We start from the raw sequence: 25,816 nt of genomic DNA, 5'->3' as shown, positions 1-25,816 counted from the left end.
AATGGACGAATAAATTTGAATTAAATTTGGTGCAAAGTTAGGTTATATTCTAATTTAGCACATAGAATATTTTATATACTAATTTACAGCGTACAGAGGAATAACACCTGAGTCCTCAGGAATGGCAATGCATGGGGGTTATCATGGGCGAAACAGTATACTCTGTTATGTCCATGGTACTGCTCATGTCTATAGGCGACGGTTACCACTTTCCATCAGATGGGCCGTCAGCTTGTTTGTTAATCGTATAAAAAAAATGCAGAAAAAGTCGTAGAAAATAGCTCGTACAATATAAGAACGACCAAGCCTTTTTTATCAAAATTACATTGAAAAACACACTACCGCCCTACCATATGGAAAGTGGTAGCCGTCGCCTTTAGACATGAACAGCATCATGGACGTCACAGAATATACTGTGACGACCTTGGTTCACGCCATTAAATGAACGAAATCAAACCTAACGAAATATCGGTCTTATTTTATTCAAATGACCACTGTCGCAAGATTCGAACAAAATTTAATAGGCAACGTAGATATAAGGTTATGCACCTACTTAGTGGTCGGTCAATGTCACCATTATGACAACACACGTGGTACCTACATTGAATTAGAATTATTTAGTCGATGTCAGCCTAACTAGCAAAATAACACTTATTAAGGATTGCTTATTCAGCTTGAGGTTACATAGATGTATAAAGCTAAATTGCACCCAATCGTGATTCAATATGATTTACAATTGAATTAATACGCATACTATATTTAATTTAGTATTTAATATATAAATAGTTAATTTCTTTAGGATTCCGCCAGGAGCACAGAGACTATGTTAATATAAAATCATTAATAATAATATCGCGGATTTGTTGTCCCTGATGGGAATATTTCGTTTAAATGTCCTACATTGAGTGCATGCTTCAAATTCGTTTTTTCAATTTTATCTTGTAAAATTAATTATTTTAAAAATCATTTCTTGATGGAAAGTGGTATCCTGTAATACGGACATATAACAATCATTATTGCCATATTATTCCTCTGTACCCAGTAAATTCTTTAATTGTAAAACACGAATCTTAGTACTTATCATAACAATCATTATTGCCATATTAACTTCTTTAATTGTAATCTTAGTACTTATCATACAAGTACCAAGATATCTGTAAAAAAGGTTAATTCATTTCATTACAACTTGATTAATTTAGTGTGCTTGCTGTAATTTTCAATAGTATCGTTTCTTTTTGTGAGTTTCCTTTACTTGTATTAAGTATTTATTGGCTGATAAATTATTTATTTGCTAATCTGCATCCTGCGACTTCGCCCGCATTAATCAGTACATAAAGTACCGTATGTGCAAGTTAGGATATAACCTATCCGTGTAAACAAACAAACTTTCATTCATACATTTTTATAAACTTTTAAATTTATCATATTATTAATTAATAGGATAATACAAATATAAAATAATCTATAAAAATATGACTATCCAACTCATATTTTGACATATGTATATTAATTACTTTTTTTTCTATAAGCTCATTTATGATACCAGCTGCTTGTATTAAATAATAAAAATAATAATTTATTATAAAACCTATATAATATAATATTTTTTATGACACATATAATTATAATTATTATTACATTTTGCAGTAAGATTGTATTTATTTTTTGCTATCTTTAATTTTTTAGAACGCTATATCCGAATATGAACGATGGTAATGTTCAGAATCGGATATAGTGTTCCTACCAAAACAAACACAATGTACTTCATCCGAGCAATCGGAGTAAATTCGCAAGTAACAGGTAGGTACGTAAAGCAAGCTCTGTAGTTGTGATACGCAGTGATTTAGTTGATGTGGTGATACCATTCCGCTTGGTAGACGAAAAGTGAGCGACTCCACGAAATTTGATGCGCGCATTCGCGTTTCGAAAATAGTTGAGTAATAAAAAAAATATTCGTTCAGATTCATTACATTGCAGTGAAGAATTCCGCAAGGTATGTAGAAATTGCTTTTGTGTTATTAGTTTTAATTATTCGAAATAGTATTACATTTTAATGCACAATAAGTGTTAGTATTTATCTCTAGTAATTTTATTATTTTCATAATATTTTTTTCTGTTTCTCAATTTTTTTTTCTTTTAATTTTGTTATATAAATAAATAAATCACGTAAAGCTTTAAGAACTATCTATCATATATCTTTTAGAATTATCTATCACACAATATTTTTATTATCGAAATATATTGATACAAGGACCATCATTTAAATTTGTTTTTGAACATTGAGAAAAAATAAAATATAATGTATTGTAATTATTTACGCCAGCGTTATTCACAATATGAATTATTATAATTACAATACAGTATGATTCATGATAACTATTATTAAAAAATAAAACGTGATTACCAATAAGTATAATAATATGAGTAAATTAAGTAAATTATAGGTATAGATACTTTGTTGGTTCTATCAACAATCCTTGCAATATACCTAACTCTCTTGTTACAGATAATTAAAGGTTATCGTTTAATCATATTTGTAGTAAGCTAGAAGTTAATTGTAACTGTATATTTACTAACTTTAACTCGATTAAAATAAATAAAATAAAGCTACCTTAATTGCCCATCAGTGTAGCTAAATATCAAATTTTATTCAAATTCCTTCATTAGTTTAAACCCAGTTTAGTAGATAATTAAAATCCAAGAATCATAAACTTTCACATGTAAGTACTTATAGTAGTATTACAGGTTATTTATTTTATTTTGTTTTATAATGCAATTACGAATAAATAAAATCTGTAAAAGTAGATATATGTATATAATGTTTCAAGCATAATTGTAACTTAGGTATTTATATTTATAGATTTTTCATTAATTTAAAATTCAACCTATATATTTATACCAGGTACGTATTTATTTAGCAATAAAATTATACTTTTTTTTTAGATGCCGCAAGAAGTAAATGATCAAGATATAGTGTCTATCAAAGAATGGATAGCGAAAGAAAATTACCTGCCCCGAGACCTTGGTGAGTGGAAATTCTTGCACGTTAATGCTGGTATGGTGTAACCATGGCATTGAAGTCAAAAACTCAGCAATCTGATATTACTTGTATCAATGAATTTAAAATATATTTTTTTTAATCAGATTATTAATATATGCAAATCTGTTTTTTAAAGATACACATTTGCATTTTATCTTACGCCTTAATATAATAAAATAAAATTACGACTAAACCATAGTCGTACATAGAAGATATTTAAGAAAAAATATATGAAGTGTCTTAATAAATAACAGCAACAGAAGTCGTATTTTACGACTGTGAAGAGCAAATTAAATGTTTTTCACAGTAGTATTTCTGAAGTTCTAACTTAAAATGTGGTGTAGGTTTTATCTTGATACACCATCTAGGTGTAGTTACCTACGTTTTATAATAAATAAATAAATAAAATATGCTAAAATCTATCTTAACCCTACACAAAAGATGTTTTAAAGCTATCATAAAAAAATCTGTGTAAAAATACTTCACCAAAGTAAATTCAATATAAACTAAATTTCTATAATACAATATAAACTACTCTAATTTGCTGGCATTATTTGTTTATCAAAATGTTGATATTTTATTTTCAATATTTTGATATTATAGTGAGTGGATATACTGATTATCATATTCGATTTGGTATCGAAATTTTCCCCACAATCGCGTATCTTCAAATCATGCTCACTATAATGTTCCGCGGGTGTACCATGAAATGAAATTCCGAAATTTCGGACTCGATTTCGTGTTTTTGTTTATACCAAAATCGGATGAATAAATGAAGTTTAACATTTCGTTCGTCATACATCCTATCATAAAAGCCCAAAGGAACAATATTTTAACATTTTTAATATTTCCAAACAGCATGTATTATGTAATTTTAACATCAAATTTCTATTTCGTTTGGCTCTGAAATTTCGGAAAACATTTCATGGTAGGCCCTCAGCAGACTGCTGGCGGCATCGTGGACCAGCATCATTGTTGGGCTCCCTATAATATGGACTCCCTATATATTCATCCTCACCTATCATCCCTCCCTGGTACTCCGCCAGCATATACCGTTACTGTAGACAGGGTTACCATTCTATTATCATCCATTAAAAAAAATGGAGTATATATATAATATATTTTTGAGTATTAACAGAGTAGGCTATAAATAAAAAACTGCTCCTTCTATTGGTGTGTACTTTTCACAATGGACTGCAAAAATATTACAAAACATATTTAATGAATCTAATCATAATGTATGTAAACTTTTCCAAATGTTGTACTAAATAAGAAGCACTTTTTGTAAGGTATTACAGTACTAATTATACCAATATTCGGTTGTAATAGAGACAGTGAAAGTGACAGATAACAGCCTCTAAAGACCATGTTTGCATAAATATACATAATCATTTTGTGTATTAACATTCTAATTATTTATAACCCATCATTGTACAAAATAATACTTGCGTATCGTGTTTTTTTTTTTAAATAGATGATAATGAAATGATTACCTCGCCTGCGCTAACGGTATACACTGGCAGGGCCTGTGAGAGAGGATAGGCGAGAATGAAAAGGCAGGTCAGTTAGCCTCTCGTAATGAATTCACTTGGAATAGAACACGATAATTTCCAGGGGGAACCGCGAGGAAGTCGACCTGATTGGGTGTATTGCTAGCAATGGGGCTACTAATCCCCATTATTAACAATAGTTTCTTCCCGCTGCGTATCGTATTACATCACATCAAAATTATATCATTAGTTTTTTACTACTATACTCCAACTATATACTTGTACGATAACGCAGGCGGGGTTACCATTTAATTTTCGCCTATTAAAAAAGCCCATAGTACAAACTTATTTTGGGACAAAATAACGCTGCTATCCAGGATTAATATTTATTATTATTACTATTTTATCACAACGAACAAACAGTCGTTATTTAAATATTTACCAGATAGAGACCTTGTCGTTTGCTTGGGTACCTTTGTCCTTTTGGTGTTTATACTGTGAAGCAGTTGTGTTTGAATGGCTGTGTTACAGTTTGAAGGGTGGGATATGGCCGTAAATTTACAGGTTACAGAGGCATAATACCTTAATCTTCAGATATGTTTATGCATGGGGGGTATCATAAGCTAAACCGTATACTCTATTATGTCCATGGTACTATTTTTATCGCAAATAATGTGTGTTTCTAGTTTTATGGCGATTAACTAATCATTATGAAACTTATAAACGCATACTCCCTCAACCGAGCCATGAAGGTGTTAAGAAGTATCAAGCATATACAAAAAAAAACACACACACATTTAAAGTAATTAGTATTTAAATAAAGACTATTAATTCACTTAGTTGACACTTATTTTAAATATATGAAATTATGAATTTTATATATGTAAACAGCTAATAAATACGTAAATTTAATTAACAATAAATATATTACGATGACTCTGTTGGCCCAACAATCTCTTATAGTTTCTGTCAACACAAGGGTCGCGTCATGATGCGTAGGCCATGGATTCTATTAAGTGACATGAATACTAATTTGATGTAAATGTCTCTTTCTAAACCTCGAACGGACAGTAAGGATTTTTATTTTATACAACTTAGAATGGCAAACAAGCTGACGACCCACATGATGGAAAGTGGTAACCGTCGTCTATAGACATGAGCAGTACCATGGGCATAACAGAGTATACTGTTTCGCCCATGATACCCCTCATGCGTTGCCATTCCTGAGGACTCAGGTGTTATTCCTCTGTACCCTGTAAATTCACGCCATATCCCACCCTTCAAACCGAAACACAGCCATGCAAACACAAATGGAGTTTGAAACACGAATGGGACATAGGTACCCAAGCAAAAGACTTTTGTACAAAGTCTCCCTTTGATAATATGGGTAGGTACATTTGTTTATTGATTTCCAAAAGAAGTAGCTTGAGAAAAAAAATTAAATTCGGTCGTACTGAGACGGCAATTTTTTTTTTATTGTGACCATAGTTACATGAATATCTCGCCAAATCTGAGCCTATTTGCAATCTAGAAAGATTGTTCGTCGCAAACCAATGCGAGAGGTTCAGGATATCTTTATTTACATTGATTCAATTTCACAGTTCGAATTAAAATAATTATTTACGAACGAAGAAAAATAAATCTTATATTTATTTTACATTTAATACATTATCAGTTGCAAATCAATGCAGAAGATACAAGCAAGCAAAAAATTCTCATCATCAAACAATAGTGACATTACTAATAATCTGTTTCCCTTGTATGGTAATATGGAAATCTTAAATTTAAATTACGAATAAATTACACATAATTAACAAACATATTAAGTAGATATTCAAAGTGAAGCTACTCGTATAATAGCAAACAAACAGACTATTTGACTAATCAAAAATCATACGTAAAGTGCAGGCTACGAGTACACTGTGAGCTAAGCTAAGCGCAATAAACTTTGTTTAATTTATCGTTATTTGCAGGTAGGGGGGGAGGGAGTAAGAGAGATACCTCACTCTTAAGACGAGCGTCGACTCGTCCCATAATTATTCATCCTTACCCCCCCCCCCCCTATTATAACTAAAGCCTTCTTAAACAAATCTATTGTAACTATTACATTGTTTTGTCACTTTTTCAAATTGGGAATTTAGTGCAAAAGAGACAAAACAGTTCAATAACTAAGATAGATTTATAAGAGGTTTGACAGTTTTTTAATAAGGGGATTAATTTTTAATGTGCACTCAAATAAATAACTTTGCACTGCTTTACTTAACTAGCATAATTGTGAAGGTCCAAGGAGCCAGAAATAAAATTCCTTTTATACACAAGAGATTCAACTTTTATATAATTGCAAAATTAAATCTTAGAAAAAATTCGTAGGAGCACACACACTCGTTGATTTGTCGTCCATCTTCATCTTACACTCCCCAACCGTTCCTCACTTCACTCCACATCAGTCATCCTTCCTCGTATTTCAATCTATGCATACAACATTCACTTTTAACATACATTCCGTTTCATACCAATCCCACAATTGGATTATTAAATATATGAGAGCTAAGCTATGAAAACCTAATTTCATTAAGGTAATTAATTTAGCATAGTTGGATTATTGGATGTACACTACACTAAGTGAGTAACTAACTAAATAACCTTAACGAAGTTACCTTTGTATTACTTTTCATAGATTAACTCTCAGTTACTGTGCTTAATTGTTATTTCATCTCAAAATATACGTATTTCTTAGGACACCTTTATTATTTATCATCGCTCGACGCAGCACGTAACCAGTTTATTGTCACGGTATACATGTGTACAAATCCATCGTTCAATACAATGTTTCATAGTTCAATAGTTCATATATATCATATAGTTCAATGAAAAATAAAAAGCGTATTTATATAATGGCTTCTTAATTACTAATAACAAGCTGAATATACCTACTTGAAATAAGATAATATTGTAATAATGCAAGAAATTAAAGGCTTTATTATATGTATATATTCTATCATATCAATATGCAAAATAATTTATTTTATTAATAGCACAGGGTTGCCGCAATAAAACTGTATTTCATTCGCTAAATTATTCATTTGTACATTCTTAGGTATGTCATTAATCCTGGCTATTCTATTTAACTTTGACTTTCCGAACACTGCACATTAAAATAGGTTAGTCGGTTATCGGTTAAATTACCAGTTAGTGTAACTGTGAACTGTCAAAATTATTATAGATTTGATGCACTCGGCTGTTAGTATATCATTATACGTTATTATTATACGTTAGTACGAATATATTTAATAATTATAAAAAGCTTTTAATTACCAAGTACGCATGCAAATGCCCAAAACTCTAATACCGATTCAGTAATTTTATAAAGAACAGCTTAACTGCTGAACCTTTTTTTTGTGTTACAATTGGACGTTAACATATATTATTAAATTTTCAACTAAATATATTTTACATGAACCAAATTAATGTAAATAATGGTAGACTCGCCATATCGGATTTAAATATGCGCACGTATAATACAACGGCAAATATCGACAAACTGACTGTAATATAATTAACGAGTAATAATAATAATTCTACCTCATCTAGTCAAATAGATAATACAGTAAAGAGAAGTCGATTTCCTAAAAAATTTCATTACTACCAACTAATCATTATGTCATGCTCTTTCATCATACTTGGTCTTGCACTTTTATAAATAATTGTCCGAGTTCGATCTCCGGAACGAAAAACCTATTTAAGTAATATTTTATTTAGAAAGCCGAATTTGTCGAATATTATATTACTTACATGAAACAATATTATAAATCTATAGTTGGATTATTTATATTTATACATACTCCACTCGGAAAGATCTCCTGATGCGATGTTTGTTTGCAAGTTTTATTTATTAATTTAGGTATAACAATGCGAAAAAGGAATAATGGTAATTATGCGACAAAAAACAAGACAATTATGATAACCAAAACAACAATGGCGCGAGAAACTCGTAAACTGACATGTGATATAGGTTATGAAGTGTAGACATAAAGCAAAACCTCAAGGTTTCGTACAGTGCGATTCCAGAGGAGCTTCCTCCTGCCAGCACTTGTGATATATTTTTTCTGCTGAGATTTTCCCTAGAAAAATGTACAATGGATTGTGCTCAGAGGAATTGTTCAATATGATGCCCACAGCCACTTTCTACCATCGTACGGCTCGCTATCGACAGGGCGTTCATCCTCATGTCCTACAGCCTCAATGGTCGCGTACTGCGCGGTTTCAGAGATGTTTTCTCCCACGAACGCTCAGGTTGTGGAATGAGCTCCCTGCCGAGATTTTCCCAAGAGACTACAGCATGGGGTTCTTCAAAAAGGGCATAAAAATCTTTCTTAAAAGTCGGTAACGCGCGTCACATCCCTGGTGTTACAGGCATTTATACGCTATGGTAATCTCATTTGATAAGGATCAGACTGTATGCTCGTTTGCCACCACAGAATTATTAAAGAAATATATATATATATATATATATATATATATATATATATATATATATATATATATATAAACGTGGAGAGAACATCTTACCGCGTTAATGACATAATTATCTAAATAAGTAAAATATAGGTATATACTATGTTATAGTTATGAATTCATACAAAATCATATTAGATATGAAATACAACTCTACTTGCAATTGCAGATTGGTCTCCTGTGACCTGTTATTTATTGTTATATACATATAATAAGTAAGTCATAAAACTTGTAAGTACTTATAAAAACTTGAAATACATTGTATCTTTATCCTGCACGTTTTAATGCAATATTGTATTAGCAATATTTTTTTAATAAACGGCGTCAATTACTACGATTCGATATATTTAACTTGCAAATTGATTCTAATATTTTTATATAATAAGAATAAGAATTGCATATAATTTTACAATTGAACTTACACAGAAAAAAATAATATATATATATGTGTATGTATGTATGTGTGTGTATGTATGTGTGTGTATGTATATATATATATATATATATATATATATATATAAACTCCGTTTTATATATTTGAATTTGATTATAAGCGGAAGAATGCTGTTATTTCAGTCCCTACTATTCTTATAGCCAACTCAAAATATGTATATTTTCAGAGTTGGCTATGAGATTACACCATACTAATTCTTACCAAAAACTTTTAATTACTTACTTTTTTGACTTAGATCTATGTATACTCCCGGATATTCGCTGCCTTTTCATTTCTGATTACACAGGATGTCATAGTTTGAGCCTCAAACTAGAATATCCTGTGCTATGAGGAAACAGGAAATTGGCGTTATTGTGTGATTTTTTTATTATTTATTTTAACAAACTCGATAAGATTGGATGTAAATACAGTTGATTTTTAAACACTCTGTATAATAAATATTCCAATCGCCAGTATGTACCTACATGTCCTGTCCTCTATGTCCTCTACCCAAAGGTTGTGTGGAAGAGATTGCTTAGCGATAAGGCCAGGCCGCCTTTAGTAACACTTCTCATTAAAATATACTGTATTTAATATTTAAATAGTGTAATAAAGTGTAAATAAATAAATGATTGTATGTTTCATCACCATCATCTCAGTTATTGTATGTTTATGTTGCAAAAAAAGTTCACGATTATAATCCCTAAACGTGTAGTCAGAAACATGTCGAATGTTACCGTTGTAGTGAATGTAACCCATATGCTCGCGTTTGTTTATGTTGGAACTACACCAAATAGCGTTATAGTTATACTATGTCTTCGTCTGTCCATTCATTTAAATACCGGATGTAAGAGTAACGTCGGAGCAGGTGAAAGATGATTTATCACACTGTTGTAAATTGATTGTAAGTACTTAACATATTTATACGTAATTAAATTACTTTATGGTTTTATTCAGATCTCGTAGTTGAAAAGTTGCTTTAGTTCACTTGGATCCACATGTAGATTCAGGAATAATTTCTCTTCCTCTTCAATCCATAAATGAATAATTTCTAATCCCATAAATCTAATCAAATAAAAATAATATTTAAATAATTAAATTTAACTAAATTTCTTTTATCGATATATTATCAAAAGAACACAGATAACTCTTCCAGCTTTTCCAGCTGTTACAGCTTATATCATTCCCTTCATATAGGTTAAAGCAATGATTTCATATTTATAATAATTATACATTTACATTTTAACTTTGTAATGCCAAATGTGATGAATAATATATTTTACTTTTGAAGAGAATGAGGGAGATACTATTACCAGGCTGAAGTAGCAACTTGGTATAACAATATACATACTTCAATATGTTACTATAAATTATGTCACATATTTTTTACATTTGCCCTTCAGATGCTCTCTGTATTTGCCTAATGGTTGGCTGGTAGCGAATGCCATATAGCATTAAGCTTGTCATTTGTACAAAATATTATTGTGCAATAAAGAATAAATAAAAATGAATAAATATTTCAAGTTTCCCTAATTTTGCACTGATATGTTTTGTTTCCTGTCATATCTTATAAACCGAATGGTAGTCTCGTGTCACGGTATTTGTGGTCGCATTCCTCCGAAACAGCTTGATCGTATTTAATAATTTTTTTTATATAATATATATTTAGTATCTACCAAATGTCTACATCGTAGAGAATATTTCATACCGCTAGATGATTAAGGTGTTCCTATCTAAAAAAGTTTTATTTGTCGAGTCAGCTAGTATCAATATAATATGATCAAAGTTCCGCCAAGTGCCGACAATTATGACTGTTAGCGTATTGATGGATTTAGTACTGTCAATTTACACTTTTCACATATGGGAAATAGATCGAGAGTGGCATTTTAGAGTCAAATCTATTGTATTCTATCTCAGTTACCACAAGGTACAAGAAAAAGGTACACTTATAAAAAATACTATATATACGTACGAAGAATGAGTCAAAATCTCTAGCACCCTTTTAATGGGATTATTCTACCAGTGAAACTGAGAATTTTAATAAAAAAAAAAAACATGCGTTAAAAAACAACAAAATAATTTGAAACCGCACACTAATAGTAGAATAGACTGTGTAGTACGACATATTATCTTCTTAACGAGCTGTAATTACCATAGTGTGCACAATAAATCATTTATTCATCCATTCCTATCCTTTCATTCATTACAGCGTGTTTAGCTATGAAATTGGTATGGAAGTCTCAAATTTTTTTATCGTTTTTGAATTATTAAGTAGTAAGAAATATATATATATATATATATATATATATATATATATATATATATATATATATATATATATATATATATATATATATATATATATATATATATATATATATATATATATATATATACACAGTATTATTAAGTCGTTATACAATCATAACTAATATTAGGTACAAATGTGAAAGTGAGTTTTTTTATCTCATCTCAAGATTTCGTCACGAAATTTGACATACGCTTGCTATTTCGCATGGAAAAGGACATAGGCCACCTATTATCACGGTCACGCGAACGAAGCCGCGATCACATCTAGTTGCATAATACATCGCACTAACAAACCCATAATATACACTTTCGGTTTTCTAATACTGTTATTAGCTATATCAAAGTCGCTCGAAATGTAACTTTCTTTACTATTATCAATTAGTGTTGTGCATCTACAATCTCGTTACACATGTATCTACTTTCACAATAGAAATTCTTTTTTTTTATAAATACAAATGTTTTTTTTTTTTCGTTACAGTGCACGCAGGTATAAGCTTCACGGTCCCTTAAATTTGTTATATAAGTATAAATATATATTTAGTCTAGAGTTGTGTGCACAGTATTATATAAACATACCATAGAATAAGTATTTGCAGAGATTTATGTTTGCAGTGGTCGTAATGTAACGACATTTTTTTACTTCAAAGTTTAGTTAAACGCGTTACTGCTATCTTTAGACACTTTACGAGGGTACTCACTAAACGTTTTTTTGATAAAAATTAATAAACTAATAGGATTTTTATATATATTATTTATTTAAGCGCCCATCTAATGGCCAGTACCCATGGCTGCCTCGATTGGAATTAAAAAATCACATTTAATAATGGAAAATAAACACATACGTATAAACAACAATGTACCTTAAGTACCATGACCTTCAACTTCAACTGGTTTTGAGCTTGTAAATAATTATCATGTTGTATCTTTAACTATTTGCATAGTACTGTTAACAAATATCTTCATAAACACGTTAGTTTTTGCCCTCAACATCGTACACGTGGACTACGGAAGTACTTAATCACGTTTAAAAGACATGTTAAGATAAAACATATATCAGATTTGAACTAAAACTTTAAGGAACACAACTATGAAAACCTCATCCAATTTAGTACAAAAATTTTGCGTGATACCGAAACAAACAAACAGACAGACAGACAAACATTCTAAAATATATTGTTTTGGCTTTTATTACTCTTATTAAAGTCCCTCGTATAAATTTTCCTTAAATATTTCATATGGCATCGTCAGACATCGTCTAGTTCCAATTTTATTATATGAGGAAAAACTAGTAAGATAATAATAATTTATGATTATTTATTTTGAGTGTTTTTATTTACTTATTTAACAGGATATCACTAACCAGATAGGTAATGATGTATGAGGTTATATATATTTCATTATATAGACTAAAATTATTATTTATAAATATAATTACATAATATATGTATGTATATATGTGTATGTATATACATATTGTCATAGTCGTAGAATACTGACAGTTCTGACAAATATTACATATACATATCCGTCAGTATTCTACGACTATGACGATATGTGTATCTGTATATACATATATAGACACATATAAGAAAAAGATAGACATAGAGAAAATGAAACTTGGAGATAAGTATTAGCTAAGTAATATTTTCATATTTAATATTAAATTAAATTTTTAAATTATTTTAAATTAATCGACAATATCAGTACATTGTTAATGTTTTCGAACATACAGAAAACTGTTGCCCTCTAAGTAAAATTAAACTCATTTTTATGTTTATGTTAATGTTATCATAATTGGATTTAAAAGTACCTAATTCCTGTTATAAATTCAAATAAATAAAAAAAAGCCTGCAAAAAGTCGATTAACATAAATACTTATATTAATATTGCTATAAAAATAGATTTTAAAAAATGATGTTACTAATAACAATAATAATTAATTATGTATATTTAATTAAAATTAACATAAGGAATTGACGGATTCTTAGATAATTATTTATTTATTTGAGTGCGCAAATATTTGGACACTGTAGCACGAGTCATGGTAACGATGTAATAGTGAAATCTTTACTAATATTTGCTTTATTATAAATGTGAAAGCGAGTCCGTTAGATGGTACCTTAACTGCTTAACCAAGCATCATGAAATTTGGTGTAACATATTATTTTACTTGAGATAATACGCACTTGAGATGATAAAGGACATAGCCTATCTGTGTCAGTTAATTAACATATATTCTAGACTCTAGAATCTAGTTTCATGAATATGTATATATTATATATATATATATATATATATATATATATATATATATATATATATATATATATATATATATATATATATATATAGATAATCGAGACTTAAAATTATTTTAATAATATAGAGGTAAAACTTGTGACGTCATTATTGTCATGAATTTTATTGTCAAGGTGACTTGTGAGTTCGATAGTTTATTAATTTACTCTGACGAAAATAAACATCGAAGAAAGTTATGACTTTAAGTAAACAGATATATTTGCCTACAAGTCATATACCCAGTTTATCGGTTACGGCATAACCATGACGCTTCTTATTGCAACAGGATCAAAATAAGTAAATAACATTTATTAAGTACCTACTAACTTTTACCCGCGACTTTGTCCGCGTGACCGGGGTATGTTTACCGATCGGGATAAAAAGTCACCTAAATCCTTTTCCATCCCATATAATACCAAATTTCACAGCGATTGGTTAAGCCGTCAAAGCACTAGAAGATAATAAACAAACACACTTTCTCATTTATAATTATAGTAAGGATATTCCTGGAGCATTTTTTTTTATGTCTCTCATAAGTTTTATTGAAATTTATAGATGACATAATGCTGAGGAAGTTCCTGCACAGCTGTTACGGTAGTTTGGAGCGGACCAAAAAGTGCATAGAGAAGTTTTGTACAACGCGTGCCTTACTCAGCGAGCTGTATACGTCGAGGGATCCTACATCATCAAAGATGGCATCATCATTTTCAATTACGTACGTATATCTTTATACTAGTCTAGAACTTGATATTTTTCACTAAACGGAAAAAGTCGAACAGTTCCACTATGTTGTACTAAAATCCTTCCTATTTATCTATTTTCTGTCATTAGGTAATAACGTATTTTCCATTTCCTTTTTTAAAATCCATTTCATACATAATATTGTAATGAAGAAATGCATCGAATATTGGCAAAAATGAGACAAATAAAAAAAAAATTAATTTACAATTTATTCAATTACTAAAGCTCTAGGAAGTGGCAATTTAAAATAGCATTTAAATTTTTTCTGTCCAATATTTTTGTATGAAATGAATAACATAATTTAAGGAGTAAAATATAATGCATATACTTTCGGTTTTTCTTATTTTCTTTACTTTACCCAACCGAAGCTTTGACGTACATTATTATATTGAGATTGGTTTACAATTAACATTTATCGATATTTTGATCTGCTACTATATAAGTATACAAAGTCAAATGTTTAGGTGCATTTGTACTGTTCGTCTTTGTACCAACAAACAAGATGTGCTCGTATAACTATGTTTCAATTTAAGTAAGTACTATGGCAGTAAAGTTACGAGGAAAAGAGACGTTACACTATAGACGTTACACTGTTACACCTCATAAAATGACATTTATAAGGTGTAACACAATATATTATTGACATTAAATGTATTAAAAACAAATCTAAACTAAATCCTTTAAATATAAACTACGGGTTCACTTCCTGAAAACTTGTAACACATTATTTTAAATAACTTTTTTCCCCTCCTTTCCTTTGGTATTTAATTGTACTATTTTCTGCCTTATTTTCTTTTATCTGTTCTAATTTATCATTATATCATCAGATTTTTTTTTTAATTTTATTTATTTTCTCCACAAATTTTACAGAAAAATACAGTTACATGAAAAAACTACAACTATATATAATTACTGAAAACTTGTGGGAGACTGCAACCTAAACTAAATCAGAGATCTGTATCTCAGAAATTCAGGCCCCCAACTCGGACATCATGTACAGCTTGCATTAAGGAATATATGGAATTATACTTGTATATTATTTATATATGTATTTGTGTAAGTGTATGTATGTATATACATATACGTATATATATTTGTGAATGTATATAATACTTAGTAAGAACATTTGTACTTATATTAGTAGTAAATGCACCGCCTACATCATTTTTTGCTTGCCTCATGGTTGACTGGTAGAGAAAGTCATTAGGTGTTAAGTCCGCCATATGTACACTTAATTATATTATATAATCGTGCATTGAGGTTTAAATAAATCAAGAAATATTCTGGGAAATCCATGGTGCTGTTCATATCTATAGATAAAGACTACCATTTTTCATCAGATGATCCATCAGCTTCTTTGCTATTCTAAATTGCATAACAAAATCTTCTTCTATTCTTTACAGAAATGTGACTACATACAAAGCAGAAGATAATGAAATTTTGATCCATCAACTCAACGATCCGCTTTTGGAGAAATTCTCATTTTACGACGTATTGAAATCGTTCACTATACAAGCTGATTATTGGCTTCGAGATTACGATTTCTTCCCGTCTGGTCACATCATCGTGCTGGATATCAAGGATTACACGTTAAAGATCATTCCTAAAGTCAACATTATGTACTTTAGAGATTTTCTTATATTTTTGCTTGTAAGTATTTATGGCATAACTACTTCCTGTATTATTTTCTATATAATCACTTCCAATAAATAATATAATATTGCTTAATTTCAGGAAGCGATGCCGGTCCGAGTGAAACAAGTCCACGTCGTGAATTGTCCGTCGTATTACGATAAATTGTACGCCCTTGTCAAGTCAGCGCTCCCCTCCGAGATTTGCGATATTGTAAGAAAAAAAAATTATACATTTATCTTATAATATATATTATAAGATATATAGATATATAATATATATATATATATTATAAGTTTATATATAGTTTATATAAACTATATATTTATAAACTATATATAAACTATATGTAATTTTATATATATAATGAATATTTATATATAATAAATTCCCAAAGAGGGTTGACGTCAGGCAGGTGGTCGGTCGTAAAACTAAAAAAGCAAATCTTTTTGTAATATGGTAAAATCATATTACGCCGACTCCAAATGATTGGGATAAGGGTAGGAAGATGATGATGATATAACTATATGGCAGATCTTTATAGAATAGACAAAGAGAACCAATCACTAACGGCAGTTGAACAAAGGCATTTGTTCGATTTAGCTTTTGTTGTTCGATTGATTCATGTACCTTACAGTACCCGAGGGGAGATTTTATACGAAAGTCGTCTGAACGAGTACCTTTATTCCACCTGTGTTTTTTAATTAATGAAAATGGTATGGCAACACCATCTGCGATATCAGTTTACCCTGGTGGGTCATTAGTGAGAGATGGCAGGTGAGGATGAAGCAGATTAGTTGGTCCATCGAAATGGATTCGTCAAAAATTAACCACGATGGTTCCCAGGGGGAACCGCGTTGAGGTCAACCTGTTAAGGTATATTGCTAGTAATGTTAGATTTCATTATTAACAAAACTTTTCAGACTACTTCGGAATAACAAATGAGCTGGTGGCCTATCTGATGGAAAATATTAGTTTTTTAAATGATATTTATATTTATATATATTATATGATATATTTACTTATTGTTAAAACAATAGTACATTTAGCTTTAAAATAGAACGTTAATCCTTTTAATATAATAAATGCAAAAGTTTGTATGGATGGATGAATGATAGTTACTCTTTCACGCAAATACTAGTCAATTTAAATGTAATTTGGTACACATAGGATACTTCATGTACTGATTCTCACAGGCGGAACCGCGGGATAATATATTATATATCATAATATATTATAGTATACATGCTTCTTCCTCGTAACCGGGATAAATAGTAGCCTATGTTTTTCTTTATCATCAATACGCCATGAGGTAACAAACAAACAGACTATCACAATTATAAACTTAATTATTAGTAAGGATAAAGATTTGAATATGGCAATGCCAAATAATTATACAAAGGCAAGGCGTTGATTATATAGTTTTATTTCTTTAGAACTTTACACAATAAGATTTTGAAATTAACTAATTGCAGATCAAATTCCACTCCAATGTTGAAAGTCTTCAGCAGAGGATAGGCAAAAAGTTTTTGCCGGCCGAATATGGTGGAGAGGCACAGAGCATGAAAGAGCAAAACCAAGAGTGGATCACGAAAATTTTAAAAGACAGGTAATTTATTATTCTTCCCCATCCAAAGGTGTAATGTATGTACACATACACACTTTTATTTTTCTAAACCTTTCAAAAGCCATATGGTGAAATCGACCACGTATTATAATAAAAATATATTTTTGAAATAGTATAAAAACTTTTTACAATGATCAGTACTTTCCTCTTGTATGTACTTGACTTAATCTTTTTTATACTTATTTTAATATTTATATTTACAGAAAAATGTTCCTTAACGACAACTTATGGAAAGCTGATCTTAAGCGGAAACCAAAGAGTAACAGCATCGAAAACTCAATGAGCGGGTCATTCAAAACACTGTCAATTGACTGATAAAATAATTATTGTTGACTAAAAATAGTACCTTTTAATTGCATAGATATACATGTGGGACTTTTTTTACCTTTTAAAATTGTCAAATATAAAGTAAGGATTTAGTACAATGAAAAAAAAACAATTGTTTGATTTTGTTACTCGTATACTTACACATTTAAGTTTAAGGGTATTTGTTTTAATATTTCAAGGTACCTAGTTAGTTAAATAAGTATATATTCTATACAAAGAATCCCAGAAGATAATAAATCTGTCCAAAACATAGATATTTATCGCTATTTTATGCATCTTGGTATAGCAAAAAAGCCGAGTGTACACTTCTTTCCATTAATAGTAACAGAATTAGTAACCGGCATCTATACATAGGTATAAATAACATTATGGACATACACCACTGACATTCGCTAGCATAAAATAACTGGTGTCCTGTTTAAAAATAAGTAGTTTGTTGGTTTAATTATTTTTCGGACAAGGAATATAAAATGTGTATATATTTAAATACACACCATAATATGTAAGTAATTACATACATACATATCTATCTGTCGAGAGATGGGCAGCAGCGTTCCTCTTAAAATATCTTTGAAAGCCTAACTGCGGTTGCCAACCTGCCTGCCAAGCGTGGCAACTACTGGCAAAACTCTCCTTATGGGGAAGGCTTATGTTCAGCAGTGAACAACCAACGGCTAAAATAATAATAATAATAATACATATCTGTCACACCTGTCTCCTATTGGGGTATGCAAAAACAATGGAACATTAAGTGTTCCGATTCAAACAGGCCTCTTTCGCTTCCTCCACTTATATTAATCTATTTATACACGTTCGCCAGTTACGGGCACTCGCTCACCTATTTTGTTGATATATGTCTTTCTAGGGTGGCCCCTACCGACATCTCCATTCATTCGTGTTCGATAAGCTTCTTTCATAATTCTTCTTTCATCTATCATCTCCAAATGACCAAACATTCCATTTTCGATTTATGTCACTACTATTGACGACAGATCATAAATATATTTTTTTATAACTTTTTTGTACTTTATTAACATTTACACTTTTGTGAAAGAAGTAAAAACTTGAATAGTTTTTACCTTTAATTGTATTTAATTATTGCCGCTGCCCTTCCCTCTCACCAGCGCACGTTTAATACATTTAATGAATAGTAAAGTTAAAATACGACAGGTAACAATAATAAAATGGATTCAAATATAATATCAATTTATAAAATGAAACAATAATATTTGTAAGGCATTGTTAATTCTATTTGGTATTTCTATCAATTTTTAATTTCGACGTACCCTTAAATTCCGTAGTATTTGTTAAGTAGATTAAATAATTATATTTTATGAATAATAATGATAAAATAAAAGTCAAATGACAATTATAATTTTAATAAATTATTTACATTGTATCGTATAACGGGATCAACTTCAACAATGATAATAATTACCTATGTAGTTACATACACTATCTTAGATTTATATAATGAAAAAAGTAGTTATGTATATAATATTATTAACACTATGAAAACTATTTGCTTTCATGGAAGAATTGGGAAAATATACTTTTTTTATTTTACTTATAACAGTCTATTTTTATTCTTAACACCCACAATACCTATATTAAATATCTAATATATACAGAATAAAAACTTTTTGCTAAATAATAAAAAAAAAATCTACTATTTTTCTTAGTAAAATATTTTTTTAACATGATGCTAAAATGATTTTGTTTACTCTAAACATGTTTAAATTATACCGTAAGAATAAAGACTAGATTTTATTTCTAGATTATTTATTCTTATAATTAAACCTGTTTATAGTAAATCTGAGAGTAATCTCAAATTTAGAAATAGTCAATATTTTTGTTCCCATCTTGTATATAGATCAAATATTAAAACAATTGTCTTAGAAATGACATCGTTTCATTGCGCTCTCATTTCTGTCTGTACAGTACTGTACTGTCAAAGTCACAATCAAAATACACAACAGACCTGCTATGGTACTAATAATTTATACAATGTTAAAAAAAAAGCAAATTCTAGCCTTTAATTTTGGCTAAAATATTAAACGAATTCTCAAAGTTTATTTAAACTTTAGCTCAGTTTTATATCAGTATAGGTAATAGAAAAAAAAACATGCCTAAAAGCACAACTTGCCAAACAATATACAGACAAAATATTTTTTCTCTTTGTTCTATCTAATAGATCAAGTAATAAAATAATTTTGTCATTAATTAAAAACAAGATACAATATACCCAAGCGAAGCAGCCATTACACCAAAAATTACATACATATACATACACATCTGTTATAATAATAATTCCAAAATGTAATAGGCTTATAATTTTGATTTTATGCCATTAGCAACGCTCATATAATCTCCATACTTATCTATCTCATTATAAGGCAGTGTTTCCAATCTTTTATGAACTTCACTCTAGTTATTAATACAAATAAGCAAGTAATATGCATACAAAAAATACAACATTATTTAATAACCTATTTACCAGCATAGTTATGGTATAGGTAAGTACTTTATTTGAAACCTTAGACTTACAATATATTTGATTTTTTTTTATATGATCATTTTTATCCGACAAAATAGAAATCAGCACTAAATTACCTTATCATCGCCAACAGTGAACATATTTTATATAACGTAAATGGAAAGTTCTTTTGTATAATAAATGAAAGCATCTTAGTATTTTCAGAATCAAACAACTTACCTTTTCGACAAAATTAGTATAAAACACAACTTTTCAAATTTTATGGAAATTAAAGTCGATTTTTGTGTAAAAAAAATACTATGATTTAGTTTAAAAAACGAATTATGTACATTTACAGTGATGCCACTTTTCACATGTGGATAGATATCATTTTACTCGATCATTTTTCTTTAGATGTGCCTATTGAGAGGCGTATAACATGTTGCACAAGTCAAGAATCTCGTAGAGTTAATGCCGCCACACAAACGAATTTCTCAATAAAATTGTTTAGGTTAGGACTCGCATGAGACAGAACGAGATGCCGAATATCGTCATCTCATTTTATCCCACGGACTCGCTAGCGATAACGACATTCGATAGATTCGTTTGTCATTTGTCTAGGAAAGCTGAACTTCTTTAAAAACGATATTCAGCTCTTAGATCGGTAGTGGCCTAACATTATGATTACTAATCAAGAGCGAGGGTGCGGAAGGATCCTGGCAAATCGCGCACCTTGTCCGCGCGATCGTCTCGGCAGTTGTTCGGCCGGAGGGTCTCGTCTACCGCCCAACGCTTGTCGTTGCTCAAAAACCAATCTCTGGAAATACAATACACAAAAAATAATGTATTTTATAATTATTAAATGGTTAAAAAAAAATTGTAATTAATATATTTATGAACAAGATTTTCATGATGTGTTTATACTAAATTAAGGAATTCTCTTTTTTAATGGTTGAAAATGTAACGGCAATTTCGTCTACTCTATTTTATTATATTATAATTTTATTAAATTATTGTAGTAAAATAAGATTACATAATTTTAGATATTAAGATATATCTGTAATTTTATTAATAAAAAAACAGGTTGGCTAAAAAAAAAATATTCTTTCAGCTTTTTACGATGCCTCATTAAGAAACTTTATTAATGAAGGAAGTATGGGCAGTAACGTCTCTCTTAAAACATCACCAAAGCCTAACTGCGGTTGCCAACTTATACCTGCCAAGCATGATAACTACTGTCAAACCCTCCCCCCCCCCTTATGGAGGAGGCTTATGTCCAGCAAAGAACAGATAACGGCTGATATAATAATAAAAAAATAAAGTCTCATAATATTATATATATGTATGAAGTTTTAAGCAATATAAAACATTTTCCTGTTGAGTTTTCTTACATCTCCTTTAAAGGTGCAACGACAGAACGTCAAGGCATACTGGAATCTCGCTTCTTGGCCTCAATTTTTTATAATCGCCTCGAGCGTTCAATCTTATACATTTTGCGATATTAGCACGCAGAATCACGCAAAATATACCTTTTGCATGACCTCATACAAATTTCTACAGAGCGTATGTATAATGACTATAAAATATACCTATCCTATAAAGCAATTAAGCAATGGCTACACAGACATTTCACTTTCTTGCAACATTTTATAGGTACTTGTAAATGCATTGATTTCGCAGTCACTCGCATAAGATTTCGCCTTTACAGGTAATAATCGATTGGTAGATATATTTATTTTGCACAATGCACTTTGTGATTTTATTGACGTAATCATTTATAATATTAATATAAGAATAAGTATACTTTTTAATATAAATAGTATGTTTGGTTTGTGAAAAAAGCCCGAATTAAATAAAAGCACCGAACGCCCCTGAAGAAGACTAACAGCAAAACACAAGGAGTTGGTTAATTTTCCTTTATATATGTATATAGATATTAGATAAAAGTTACAATATAAAAAAGCTGCGTGAGCTATTTTTGGCATTTTTTTTTGGGTGAAAATAGAGAATCTTATTGAAAATATAATATGGTGACGGAGCATCAGAGAGAGGATTGATGAGTATGAAAACAGTTCAATTGACCCATTGTGACAAATCTAACAAATATAACATTAATCACGATGAATTCCAGGGGGAACCGCGTGAAGGTCGACCTGATAGGGTGTAATGCTAGCAATGAGGCTGTTAGACTCTATTATTAACAATCCCCCCCCCCATCTATTGTTGGTTCTGGCACGAGGAATGAATGTTAGATGAAATTAAATTAACATAAAACGCAAAAGTGGATGGATCTAGATACTGAGGGAGACCTAGACTAAACCATTATGATTAGATAGACTGTGATCTATCTAAAGGAGGAGTCAACAATGTACATGGATAAGACTAGTAAAGAAAGTGCATGTATAATGTGTTTAGCACACGGTTTCCTTTGCCTACCCCGCAATGTGAAGATAAATAGATGTAAACTGCCTATTAAATTGAGGTGTAACCTACTAAGGCACCAAATTCAATTTAAATTCGTTCAGCCGTTTAAGCGATATTGAGTAATAAACATACCAATTCATGCTCAAAAGCTAGAATTAGAAATAGTCGCGTACAGTGCGATTTTGGAGGAGTCTTCTCCCGTGAACACAAAGGCTGTGGAAGGAGCTCCGAGCCAAGGTTTTTTCTAGAGACTACCGTATGGAGTTCTTTAAAAGGGGTGTATTAAGGTTTCCTGAGTGTCGACAAGGTGCAAGTGACACCCCTAGTGTTGCAGGCGTACATAAGCTACAGTGATCGTTTACCATCAGACAGGTTGTATGTTTGTTGTTGTTGCCACCTTTGTGATATGAAAAAAAAAACCAACGAACGTCTAAACATCCAAACATCTTTACAAACGTTTACAGAATTTACCTCTTTGCTTCGATTCGTTTGATCCAATACCGTTTGATCTGTTCCAGGTTACCAGCTTTACCGCCATATTCGTCAGGCAGAATCTCCTGAGGGATATCCTTGTATAGCGTCTCAGAGTTTGGCTCGTGGAATTTTATCTGTGAATAACAAAATAAAGTTATATTATTGTCATGAATAGAAAAAATATATATCTTTAAATAAACATAGCATAAAAAAGCCATGCTCTAGCGATTGACCCGTTACGCGCATATGATGCACGATGCTTTAAAGAAACCTTGCTATTTATAATAAAAAAAAAATACTGTATCTTTATAGTATAAAGCACATGGTTTGGAATATCATAAATAGATATCGAGAGTTAGTACAGTCACATATAGTTTAAAAATATATTATACTTAATAAACTTACGCTGGGTAGGTACTTAAATAAAGTCTGATTAACTAGTAAAAGCGACGGCTTGTCTGTTGATGTAATTGGGATTAAATCTAAATATTGAATAGACGTTTCGATTGGAACCTAATTTTTTTTTTTTAATGTTTTGTATAGCAAATACACTGATAGCCTTATAAACATGAACTGCACCGTGGATATCTATAACCTAAGCTTATTACAACGAGGGATGGGATTATTAGTAACAGGAACTAACAGCTCCGTTGCTAGTAATATGTCCTATTAGGTAGCCATCCACAACGTTGTCTTGCAAAATCATCGTGGTTAGTTTTTTATAAATTCATCATGGTAAGCCAACTGACCTGAGAGCCTACCATGAAACATTTTTCAAAATTTCGTGGCCGAAAGAAATACAAATTTGATGTTAAAATTAGATAATACATACCGTTAAAAATATTAAAATATCATTCCTTTGGATTATTACGTTATAATTTATGACGAACGAAATGTTAAGCTCCATTTACTGGGCCGATTTCGGTAAGAACAAAAACACGAAATTGAGTCCGAAAATGCGAAATTTCATGGTAGATCCTCTTTTCATCCTCACCTATTATGCCTCATTAGTGAAGACGATTGTAGTAATACCTGTTGATTCCGTCTCAAATTTGATAATTACAGTATAATAATTATACATATACATACACGTGTTTTTTTGTGGTCTGCTCAATTACCTATTGTTAATATTATTTATATGTACCCATAGATGAAGGTTGTTCCTTATATATTATGTACTCCTAGTAAAAGGAAACAAATATTTTTTTATCGTAGCAGTGTTAGAACGCAAGAAGTCGTAACCAGTCCTAACTAAAAGCAATAAAAGATAATTGATTGTTTTTTTACTAGTATTATTTTACCAGAGGGAGACTTTGTACAAAAGTCGATTGCTTGGGTACCTCCGTCCCATTCGTGTTTCAACCGTGAAGCAGTTGTGTTTGCATAACTGTGTTTCGGTTTGAAGGGTGGGATATAGCGTGAATTTACTGGGTACAGAGGAATAACACCTGAGTCCTCAGGATTGGCAACGCACGGGGGGTATCATCGGCGAAACAGTATACTCTATTATGTCCATGGTACTGCTCATGTCTATAGGCGACGGTTACCACTTTCCATCAGGTGGGCCGTCAGCTTGTTTGCCATTCTAAGTTGTATAAAAAAAAATTATTAGCTAATTGCCATGAATATAGTTAGGTACCTATCTAACTTAATACGTCAGGAGAGAAGGGGATTGTTAGTAATGGGGATTAGTAGTCATATTACTAGCAATATACTCTGTTAGATCGACCTCCTCGCGGTTCCCACTGGAAATTATCGTGCTCAAGACTTCACGATAGGTTAACTGAACAGCTTTTTCATCTTCACCTATTATTTCATCACTGGTACCTCACCAGTGTATATCGTTAACGCAAGTAGCATTAATATCCATTTAAAAAGAAATACAATTTGTCTATGGGTATAACGGACAGATAATTTGTCACATAGTCAATGTGTCAAATATCTTTTAGAGACTATGGTTACAGAATATTGTAGAATGTATGACAAATGAATGATGTCAAATGGCAAAAATGTACAGTTAACATAAAAA

General features: G+C 30.6%; 2 protein-coding genes across 2 annotated transcripts in view; one reads left to right on the top strand and one right to left on the bottom strand.

Annotated features, from left to right (window-relative positions):
• The first annotated feature begins 1,825 nt into the window (after positions 1-1,825).
• LOC113510679 (alpha-tocopherol transfer protein-like) lies at positions 1,826-19,839 on the top strand. The gene is made up of 7 exons (XM_026894177.3): positions 1,826-1,993; positions 2,944-3,025; positions 14,642-14,801; positions 16,231-16,477; positions 16,562-16,672; positions 17,935-18,068; positions 18,290-19,839. Exons 2-7 carry the CDS (start codon positions 2,944-2,946, stop codon positions 18,399-18,401), a joined length of 846 nt encoding a protein of 281 aa, XP_026749978.2. The 5' UTR covers positions 1,826-1,993; the 3' UTR covers positions 18,402-19,839.
• Positions 19,840-20,824: 985 nt separating this feature from the next.
• LOC113510643 (alpha-tocopherol transfer protein-like) overlaps positions 20,825-25,816 on the bottom strand; it is a 34,071-nt gene continuing 29,079 nt past the window's right edge. The window contains exons 6-7 of the mRNA XM_026894112.3: positions 23,785-23,921; positions 20,825-21,706 (exon numbers count right to left, since the gene is read on the bottom strand). Coding sequence (XP_026749913.1) covers positions 21,577-21,706; positions 23,785-23,921 — 267 coding nt within the window. The 3' untranslated portion in view covers positions 20,825-21,576. The remainder of the gene's footprint in view (positions 21,707-23,784; positions 23,922-25,816) is intronic.

This window comes from Galleria mellonella, unplaced genomic scaffold (genome assembly GCF_026898425.1).
Source record: "Galleria mellonella isolate WM207_F2 unplaced genomic scaffold, CSIRO_AGI_GalMel_v1 utg32, whole genome shotgun sequence".
Lineage (NCBI taxonomy): Eukaryota > Metazoa > Arthropoda > Insecta > Lepidoptera > Pyralidae > Galleria > Galleria mellonella.
This window is presented reverse-complemented; position numbering and strand designations above follow the sequence as displayed.